Source organism: Carcharodon carcharias, chromosome 17 (genome assembly GCF_017639515.1).
Source record: "Carcharodon carcharias isolate sCarCar2 chromosome 17, sCarCar2.pri, whole genome shotgun sequence".
Taxonomy (NCBI): Eukaryota; Metazoa; Chordata; class Chondrichthyes; order Lamniformes; family Lamnidae; genus Carcharodon; species Carcharodon carcharias.
In genome coordinates, this window is record NC_054483.1 from 15,106,273 (window position 1) to 15,117,291 (window position 11,019).

Here is an 11,019-nt window from a genome sequence, read left to right on the forward strand (position 1 = left end):
GCTACTGTGTGTCGGTGGTGGAAGGAGAGGATGGGGTGTTAATCGAGCAGGTTGTTTTGTCCTGGATGGTGTCCAGCATCTTGAATGTTGTTGGAGCTGCACTCATCCAGGCAAGTGGAGAGTATTCCATCACACTCCTGACTTGTGCCTTGTAGACGGTGGACAGGCTTTAGGGAGTCAGGAGGTGGGTTACTCGTCGCACAATTCCAAGCCTCTGACCTGCTGTTGTAGCCACAGTATTTAGATGGCTGGTTCAGTTCAAGTTCTGTTCAATGGTAACCCTCAGAATATTGATACTGGGGGATTCAACGATGGTAATGCCATTGAATGTCAGGGGGAGATGGTTGGATTCTCCCTAGTTGGAGATGGGCATCACACAAGTGCCAAGCAATGTTACTTGTCAATTATTAGCCCAAGCTTCAATATTGTCCAGGTCTTGCTGCATACTTCAGTAAGTGAGGAGTTGCGAATTGTGAACATCATGCAATCGTCAGCGAACATCCCCACTTCTGACCTTCTGATGGAAGGAAGGTCACTGAAGCAGCTGAAGATGGTTAAGCCTAGAACACTGCCCTGAGGAACTCCTGCAGTGATGCCCTGGGACTGAGATGATTGACCTCCAGCAACCGCAACCATTTTCTTTTGTGCCAGGTATGACTCTAACCAGCTGAGAGTTTTCCCCCTGATTCCCATTGACTCCAGTTTTGTTAGGGCTCCTTATTGCCACACTCAGTCAAATGCTGCCTGGATGTCAAGGCCAGTTACTCTCACCTCATCTCTGGAAGTTCAGCTCTTTTGTCCATGTTTGGACCAAGACTGTAACGTGCTCAGGAGCCAAGTAGCCCTAGCAAAACCCAAACTGAGTGTCAGTGAACAGGTTATTGCTGAGCAAGTGCCACTTGATAGCAGTGTTGACAACATCTTCCATCTCTTGGCTGATGATCGAGGGGAAAGTGACAGGGCGGTAATTGGCTGGGTTGGATTTGTCCTGCTTTTTGTGTACAGGTCCTAGCTGGGCATTTTTCCACAAAGCTGGGTAGATGCCAGTGTTGTGGCTATACTGGCACAGCTTGGCTAGGGGTGTGGCTCGTTCTGGAGCACAAGTCTTCAGTTCTATTGCCGGAATATTGTAAGGGCCCATGGCCTTTGCACTATCCAGTGTCTTCAGCCATTTCTTGATATCATGTGGAGTGAATCAAATTGGCTTAAAACTGGTATCTGTGATGCTGGGGACCTCAGGAGGAAGTTGAAATGGATCATCCACTTGGCACTTCTGGCTGAAAATGGTTGAAAATGCTTCAGTCTTGTCTTTTACACTGATGTGCTGGACTCTCCCACCATTGAGACTGGGGATATTTATGGAGTCTCCTCCTCCTGTTAGTTGTTTAACTGTCCACCAGCATTCACATCTAGATGTGGCCGGACTGCAGAACTTAGACTTGATCTGTTGGTTGGGGGATAGCTTAGCTCTGCCTATCACTTGCTGCTTATGCTGTTTGGCATGCAAGTAGTCCTGTGTTGCAGCTCCACCAGGTTGACACCTCATTTTTAGGTATGCCCAGTGCTGCTCCTGGCATGCCCTCCTGCACTCTACATTGAACCAGGGTTGATCCCCTGGCTTGATGCTAATGGTAGAGTGGGTGATATGCTTTACATCCTTACCCTGGTTTGTTGTGGTATCTACAGGGTTTCACAGGTGATTTCAAAGGGTAGTTAAGAGTCAAGCAGATTGCTATGGGTGTGGAATCACGTTGAGTCATGAGGTTACCGATTGTGGTTGAGTACAATTCTGCTGCTGCTAATGGCCTCACGGATGTCCAGTTTTGCATTGCTAGATCTGTTTATAATCTTGTACGGTGGTAGTGTCACACATGACAGAGGATATCCTCAATGTGAAGAAGGGATTTTGTCTCCACAAGGACTGCGTGGTGGTCACTCCTATCAACACTGTCATGGACAGGTATATTGATGAGGACGGGGTCAAGAAGGTTTTTCCCTCTTGTTAGTTCCCTCACCACCAGCCGCAGACCCAGTCTAGCAGCTATGTCCTTTAGGACTCAGCCAACTTGGTCAGTAGTGGTGCTACCGAGCCACTCTTGGTGATGGACTTTGAAGTCCTCCACCTGGAGTATATTCTGTACCCTTGGAACCCTGAGTGCTCCTTCCAGGTGGTGTTCAACATGGAGGAGCACTGATTCATTAACGGGGGGGGGGGGGGGGGGGGGGGGGTGGAGAACGCATGATAGGTGGTAACAAGCTGGTGGTCTCCTTGCCTGTGGTTGACCTGATGCCAGAAGACTTCATGGGGTCCAGAGTTGACGTTTAGGTTTCCCAGGGCAACTCCCTCCCTCTGTATACCCTGTGCCACCACCTCTGTTGGGTCTGTCCTGCCAGCGGGACAGGACATACCCAGGGATGGTGATGGTGGTGACTGGGACATTGCCTGTAAGGTATGACTCCATGAGTAAGACTATGTCAGGCTATTGCTTGACTAGTCTGTGAGACAGCGCTCCCAATTTTGGCACAAGCCCCCAGATGTTACTAAGCAGGACTTTGCAGGGTCGACAGGGCTAGGTGCTGCTGCTGTTGTTTCCGGTGCCTAAGGCGTTGCCAGCTGGTCCGTTCGGTTTAATTCCTTTTTGGCAGCAGTTTGATAGAACTGAGTGGCTTGCTGGCAATTTCAGAGGGCATCTAAAAGTCAAACACATTGCTGTAGATCTCAAATCACATATAGACCAGACCCGGTAAGGATGGCAGATTTCCTTCCCTAAAGGACTTTACCCTCAGTTACCTTAATATCCTGAAAATTTGTATCAAATCATGCCTTCATCTTCAAAATTCCAGGGAATTCAACCCTAGTTTTGTACTCTCCTTGTAATTCATTAACCTCAGATAATAGGTATTGTTCTCATAAATGTACACCACTCACTTCAATATATCCAAAGAAATGAACACAGTACTCAAGGCGTTGTCTAAGCATGACTTTGTATGTATGCAAACCAATGCCGTGGTACTGAGACTCAGTGGTAATATCAACCATTTATATAGAGCGAAGTGAGAGATAATCTTTCCAGAGGAGAATTAACGCACAGTAGCCCAGCTCATCATGTCATCGCCCTGGGAGGAAAGGGTAACTGTGACCCCACAAGTCAGCACATCCTAGAGGGGGTTTGTACCCCAACATGAGATGACACCTGTGGGAAGGGAACTGTACCCCAAAATGAGTCTGCACCTTCCAAAGAGGAGGTAAGTTAAGGTTGTACATGATTAGTTGTCTACCATACCAAAAATACAACGAAATATATTAGACAGCGGTGATGAATGCAACCCCGTAACAGCAAACGGGGTTTACCACACTGGTGACTGTTTGGCAGGTGGCAAAGCCAAATACTGATCCTTACATTGTGACAGATTGTTTTCTCAGACAGATGGCAGGCCTTTGGCATTTGTTCTTGTGAGCAGATTATGGCTGCTTTGCTATCCAGGCAAGAAATCTTTCATACCCTCATCATCTCAAAGATCATTAGATTTTAAATAACTTTGGTTGCAAAATGTGTAAAGGAATTGAACCTACAAATATACAACCACAAGCTTCCAAAGAGATATTTGGAGCTGATTATATCCAGTGTCGGAGAGAGACTATTAAGGCAACTACTTGACAGACTCTTCTTGTTTTTGTGATTGTATCTTAGCAAAACCAACTGTTGCCAATTGATTAGCTGCTGAACCCATCCCAAGTCTAGATCTAAAAGAGCAATACACACTCTGGATAGTGTTGGTTTGACTGGATTAAAATGGGTTCCACATTATGCCAGGTTAAAACTAAATGTAGCAGCCCAGGTCGAACTCAGAGTGAGCCATTTGAAGGGGTGCTCAGCTATCACCCTGCTCAATTACACACCTCACATACAGTAGCATGGAGAGGGCAGTGTACTGAAGCAACACAAAACTGTGCATCAAATTAAAATTAAATAAACAGCAATGGTCAGCAAATTACATTGATGGGTCAGATAATCACACTCGGATCTCATAACATCCTTTACGTCTTCACTTTGCAATTTGGTGCAGCAACATACGCTTCAACTTGACTTATCTGATGTTAAAATAAACTCTGCCTTCAAATAGAAATGTTAATTCCCCTCCCCAATCCAAGTTATTGCCGGATGTTGACAAAACTCTGGTCCTGAGATTCGAATCCACGTGCAGGATGTTTCATGTTTCTCATCTGCAGCTACCCATCCAATTCCCTTGTAAAATTATTTAGGGAATCACAGATGGTGAGCCAGCCTTCATTCACAGCCAATGGCATTTAGCTCATGGGTTGCAGTACAAACCAATGGAGAGATTGGCAATATATTAAGTGGCCTTGTGTCCCTTGCAATAATGCACAATAACGGCGTACATTCCATCCAAACTCAATGACAACAACAACTTGTACTTCTATAGCATCTTTAACACAGCAAAACAGCCCAATGTGTTTCAGAGGCTTTGTACAACTTTAATACCAAGCCACATAAGGAGCTATGATGCCAGTAGACAAAAAAAAACTTAGCCCTTTGACCAAGATTTTAAGGAGCATCTTAAAGAAGGAATATAAGGGAGAGAGGCAAAGAGGTTGAGGGAGGTTATTCCAGAACTTTGGGCCCAGGTAGCTGAAAGCACAGCTACCAATGGTAGAGTGATTAAATTCAGGAATGCACAAGAGACTACAATTGGAGGAGCGCAGTGATCTCGAAGGGATGTAGGGCTGGAGGACGCTGCAGAGATTGGGAGGGGTCAAGCTGCAGAATGATTTAAAAACATGGATTTGAATACCAGGCAGCGTAAGAGACAGCTCATTCTTCAGAAGACCAGTAATTGCACTCAACTAGAACTTCTAATAGTTTTTCAACTGCAAGAGAAATATTCACAGATTTCCGAACTCTCAGCGTAAGAACATAGCTTGTTCACCTGCTCACCAACCACAGCTTCTGCAGAATACTTCTGGCGCGACAAATTGGCTCAAAGGTACACATTACACAGACAAATTGGCACATGAAGAAATGGATGAAGAAACACCATTGATGTTCAAAAGGAGCTAATTTAACAAAGAAGACTGAGTGCCTTCAGAGGATGAAGAACAAATGAAACAGTGAAAATGCACACAAGATAAAAGCTTTTATTTAAGGTTGTTTTATCTTCACAGTAAGTCAGCACACGAATGACGGAACCCTAGCATCTGTGCAGCCTAGTTTAGAGCAAATGCTTCATTAGTGCTCAGACACTGTTATTCTCACTGCCCCTGGGACCATCTCTGTAGAGCCTGAGGAGCAAATATTTGGAAAAGCAGTTTGTTCTGATGGTTGGTGGACCAGTTAATGCCTGTGAGTCCCACTTAAGAATTCACTGATGGTTCCTCAGATGTTCATATACATTCTAGCATTCAGTCCCTGTGACAGCTCAGAGTTTAAGCCCGCATAGTCTTCTTCTGCAGTAACGGATCTGTACCAGGGTAGTTACAATGGAGCACAGCAAACCTCTTCAGATATGCATAAAATGTGCACTTAATATTCCCTATTCACCGGTAGCAGCGAAATATTTGTCTGTTATTGTTGGAAGCACTTAAGTTTTCAACCTTAGCTTTCTGCTTATTTCTTCATTGCCATGAACAGTGTTATTCACTTGTCCCTTGACATGAGATGTGAATAAACGACTGCAAAGTGAGGGTGTTTGTGTAAAATGCTGGCTGACCAAGAGAGATCTCAAGCACCATTAACCCACCAAACCTCCAAGAACGAGATGGTTCAACAATAGACTGCAGACAATTTGGGTCAAAGCACAAAAGCCCTTCAGTCTTCTTACCTTCCAAAGGGGCTGAAAATTCTGGTTTAACATCAGTCACCGAGTGGTTGGAACATTCAAAGTACTCTGTGTCCTCTTCCACCTCCGTTTTCACCTCTTTGCAACCATGTTTTTGATTGACCGATGTGGTGGAAGCCAGTTTCTCCTCATCAGTGGCATGTCTCTCTCTATGGGCAATGTCAGGGACATCACATCTTTCAAGTGGCTCTGCATCCTGAAATGTAGACAACAGGCTTTGATTTTTTTTTAAAAAAAGCAAACTCATATTTACAATCATCACCTAAGAATACCGTGCGCTGCCCATTGTTTTTTGTTTGTGACCCACGTTCAGATGTCTTTTGTTAAGTCTGATCAACACTACACACCCTTGAAGGGCTTGAACCATTCTGAAATGAGATTGTGAGGAGCTTTAGCCATCAAAAATAATTTGAACCATTTTTGACTAAATTGAAAGCTTCTTCAAGTTTTCACATGATATCAGTGTAACAGTAGTTTTCTTGAAGCTTCTGCCTGCCTATTTTGAGCTGAACATAAAAGCTCAAGCAGTCTTTTAGCCAAATGAATAGTCAGGAAGTGGTCTTTGTGTTGGGTGATGGGGGGTGGGGGGGGTGGGGGGGGCTATGACAGTGACTCAGCTGATTGGGCCTGAATCTGACCTAATTTGTTTGAGGAATCATGAATGGGTGCAAAGCAAGCTAAGGGGAGCAAGCGAGAGTTTGTACCCTCCGAGCAACAAAAGCTGCTTTTCACTTTTGTCAAACACAAAATGTTAATTAAGGTGAACCAGCTATTGCCTACCAAGTTACACAGCATTCTTAAATAACAGAGCTGGCTACAGCAAAGTAGGGCTTAATTCATAAAACCAAATGCATGTCAATAACTTCAATGTGGATTAAAACTGAGGGGTAAAACACACTGAGGGAAATATAAAATTCCTCCTATTGATAGTTTTAGATCAAAAGTCGGTATAGGTTTAGGGCCTCAACTGTTTCCAGTCACAAGATCTGCCCTGTTTCACACTAACTTTTTTTTTACGATTTGCTGCACCAACCCTTTCAGCTTAAAATAATTCTCCATCTCCTTTTTTGAGAGGGTAGAGAGCAGTCAATGGGAGATGTGTTGGTTGTGGATCTCTCATTGTCAGGATAAGTACCCTGGGAGGAGCAGCAGCTGCATTATAATCCCTGCAATGGTGCCAATTTTAAGGGTGCAGGTTTCGCCAGTGCAAATGCAGGAAGCTAGGCTGGCAATGACACAGTTATGGGTGACTGTTCTTTAATTTTAAAGAATGAAGCAGTGTTGCCAGTAGCCAATTTCAATGAGAAGCATTGAACTTTCAACCTATACAGAACGCAGCCTGAACAGGAGACAACAATCAGACATCATAAAACCACTAATTATTCCTGGTTGTTCTACTGATAAAAGATGTCAAAATGGTTCCAGTTAAATACTCCAGCAGGCAAACTGGAAGTGAATCACTCTCACGGTCGTCTCCGATTTGGAAAATCATTATGCAGCGATATCCCCAAAATTCAATCTTACTTCTAGGCTTTGAACGGTGTTTCATCTTGTTAACGCAACAGTTCCATTAATTTTTGAGTCATTAAAACATTTCATCTTCAGTAACCCCCAGGAAGCATGGTTAACTTGGGGAAAGGCTTTCATAGAATCATAGAAACCCTCAGCAGGGAAGGCCATTCATCCCATCATGCCTGTGCCAGCTCTTTGAAAGAGCAATTGTGGTTGCTCCCACATGCTTTTTTTTGTCTTGCAGCCCTGTAATTTCCTCATCCTAAATTGTTTTAGAAGTTTAGCATATGTTTAACATGTTGCATCTGTATATATTTCCCTATGACTAAAATGAATTCCTGTTATCATATTTCTGTCACACTTGTGGGCCAACTTTTTCCATTATAAATTGTCCACATTTTACATAGAAACTCGTCACACTGTAATGACACCCTCCTACCAACAGTGGCGCTCTGCTTCACCATCTCTTGTTCTTCAGCCTGCACTGCAGAGAAACCATGCACCAACCAGATGTTTCCCAAATTACTTTAGGTTTAGCTATTTTTTTAAAAAAATTATTCATGGGATGTTGGCTTCGCTGGCTGGGCCAGCATTTATTGCTCATCCCTAGTTGCCCTTGAGGTGGTGGTGGTGAGCTGCCTTCTTGAACCGCTGCAGTCTATATGGGCCAGAATTCTCCCCCCATTGGGGTGGTTGTGCGGTGGGGGGGGGGGTGAAAACTCAATCGGCACCCCCAATCGGGGCCACGCCGCCATTTTACGTGGGCTGGCCAATTAAGGCTGAGCACTCCCTGTGTGGACGGGGGTGGGACAGATTCCCTGAGGGGTTCCATGTGCTCTTTCGGGCACGCACGCAAAAGAGTGCAGAGACCTCCCCGAGACATGGCGGTGCCTCAGGGAGATTTGTTTCAGAGCTAAAGTTTTTAAATAAAGGTTTTTTAACACTTTTAAAACATGTCCCTTCATGTGACACTATCACATGAGCTGGGACATGTCGAAGAATAAATGTATAAATTTTTTAATAGATTTTAAAACACTTCATGAAACCTAATCCTGACCCGTGGATGAGATTTCATTAAAACGTGAAGACCGCCTGGGCTCTTCACCTGCCCAGCAACCTTAAGGTCGGATGGGCAGCTCATTAAAAAGGAATTAATTAGGTTTTAAATGGCCTTAATGGGGCGTTGACAGTTCAGCAGGCGCGCAGCCGGCTGAAAATCTAAAAGACGCATGGTGACGCCCCCACTCGCCGAGGGGAAAATTCCTCTCATGGTATAGGTATACCCACCGTGCTGGTAGGAAGCGAGTTCCAGGATTTTGACCCAGTGACAGTGAAGGAACGGCAATATATTTCCAATTCAGGATGGTGAGTGACTTGGAGGGGAACTTCCAGGCGGTGGTGTTCCCATCTATCTGCTTCTCTTGTTCTTCTAGATGGTAGTGGTCGTGGGTTTGGGAGGTGTTGTTAAAGAAGCCTTGGTGAATTCCTGCAAGTATCTTGTAGATGGTACACACTGCTGCTACTATGAGTCGGTGGTGGAGGGAGTGAATGTTTGTGGATGTGGTGCCAATCAAGTGGGCTGCTTTGTCTTGGACATTGTCAAGCTTGAGTGTTGTAGGAGCTGCACTCACCCAGGCAAGTGCGGAGTATTCCATCACACTCCTGACTTGTGCCTTGTAGATGGTGGACAGGCTTTGGGGAGTCAGGAGGTGAGTTACTCTCTGCACGATTCCCAGCCTCTGACCTGCTCTTGCAGCCACAGTATTTATATGGCTAGTCTAGCTCAGTTTCTGGTCACTGGTAACCCCCCAGGACGTTGAAAGTGGGGAATTCAGTGATGGTAATGCCATTGAACATCAAGGGGCGATGATTGGATTTTCTTTTGTTGGAGATACTCGTTACCTGACACTTGTTTGGCACAAATGTTATTTGCCACCAAAGTGTGAGCCCATGCCTGGATATTGTCCAGATCTTGCTGCATTTGAACATGGACTGCTTCAGTATCTGAGGAGTCGTGAATGGTGCTGAACATTGTGCAATCATCAGCAAAGATCCCCACTTCTGACCTTATGATGGAAGGAAGGTCATTGATGAAGCAGCTGAAGATGGTTGGGCCGAGGACACTACCCTGAGGAACTCCTGCAGTGATGTCCTGGAGCTGAAGTGATTGACCCACAACCATCTTCCTTTGTGCTAGGTTTGACCCCAACTGAGAGTTTTCCCCCTGATTCCCATTGACCCCTAGGACTCCTTGATGCCACACTTGGTCAAATGCTGCCTTGATGTCAAGGGCAGTCACTCTCACCTCACTTCTGGAGTTCAGCTCTTTTGTCCATGTTTGAACCAAGGCTGTAATGAAGTCAGGAGATGAGTGATCCTGGTGGAATTCAAACTGAGCGTCAATAAGCAGGTTATTTCTAAGCAGGTGCTGCTTGATAGCACAGTTGATGACCCCTTCCATTAATTTACTGATGATGGAGAGTAGTCTGATGGGGCGGTAATTGGCCGGGTTGGATTTGTCCTGCTTTTTGTGTACTGGACATACCCAGGCAATTTTCCACATAGCCAGATAAGATGCCAGCGTTGTAGCTGTACTGGAACAGCTTGGCTAGGGGCGTGGCAAGTTCTGCAGCACAAGTCTTCTGTACTATTACTGGAATAGCCTTTGCAGTATCCAGTGCCTTCAGCTGTTTCTTGATATCATGTGGAGTGAATCGAATTGGTTGAAGACTTGCATGTGTGATGCTGGGGACCTCCAGAGGAGGCTGAGATGGATTATCCACTTGGCACTTCTGGCTGAAGATTGTAGCAAATGCTTCAGCTTTATCTTTTGCACTGATGTGCTGGGCTCCTCCATCACTGAGGATGGGGATATTTGTGGAGCCTCCTCCTCCAATGAGTCATTTAATTGTCCACCACCATTCACGACTGGATGTGACAGGACTGCAGAGCTTAGATCTGATGCGTTGATTGTGGGATCACTTAGCTCTGTCTATCACTTGATGCTTTTGCTGTTTGGCATGCAAGTAGTCCTGTTATAGCTTCATCAAGTTGACACCTCATTTTTAGGTATGCCAGGTGCTGCTCCTGGCAGCCCTCCTGCACTCTTCATTGAACCAAGATTCATCCCCTGGTTTGATGGTAATGGGAGAGTGGGAGATATGCCAGGTCATGAGGTTAATGATTGTGGTTGTATACAATTCTGCTGCTGCTGATGGCCCACAGTGCCTCATGGATGCCCAGTCTTGAGTTGTTAGATCTGTTCAAAATCTATCCCATTTAGCACGGTGGTAGTGCCACACTACACGATGGAGGGTATCCTCAATGTGAAGACGAGACTTCATCTCCACAATGACTGTGCAGTGGTCACTCCTACCACTACTGTCATGGACAGATGAATCTGCAGCAGGCAGGTTGGTGAGGATGAGGTCAAGTATGTTTTTCCCTCTTGTTGGTTACCTCACCACCTGCCGCAGACCCAGTCTAGCAGCTATGTCAGCTATGTTTAACGATAAAAAAAAGTCAAATACTACATGAAATTAAAAGAGACAATATATGATTTTAGAATGGGGATGGAATTCTGCCTTGCATACCTGGTCCAACAATGTCTTCTCCTCAACAAAAACAGAATTACCTGGAAAAACTCAG

At 45.1% G+C, this 11,019-nt stretch overlaps 1 protein-coding gene across 4 annotated transcripts in view; it reads right to left on the bottom strand.

The window, feature by feature from the left end:
• The window catches only part of tacc1 (transforming, acidic coiled-coil containing protein 1), a 134,659-nt gene that overhangs the window by 24,549 nt on the left and 99,091 nt on the right, over positions 1-11,019 (bottom strand). For all 4 annotated transcript variants that reach the window (XM_041209957.1, XM_041209956.1, XM_041209955.1 and 1 more), the window contains exon 5: positions 5,842-6,055. In XM_041209957.1, coding sequence (XP_041065891.1) covers positions 5,842-6,055 — 214 coding nt within the window. The remainder of the gene's footprint in view (positions 1-5,841; positions 6,056-11,019) is intronic.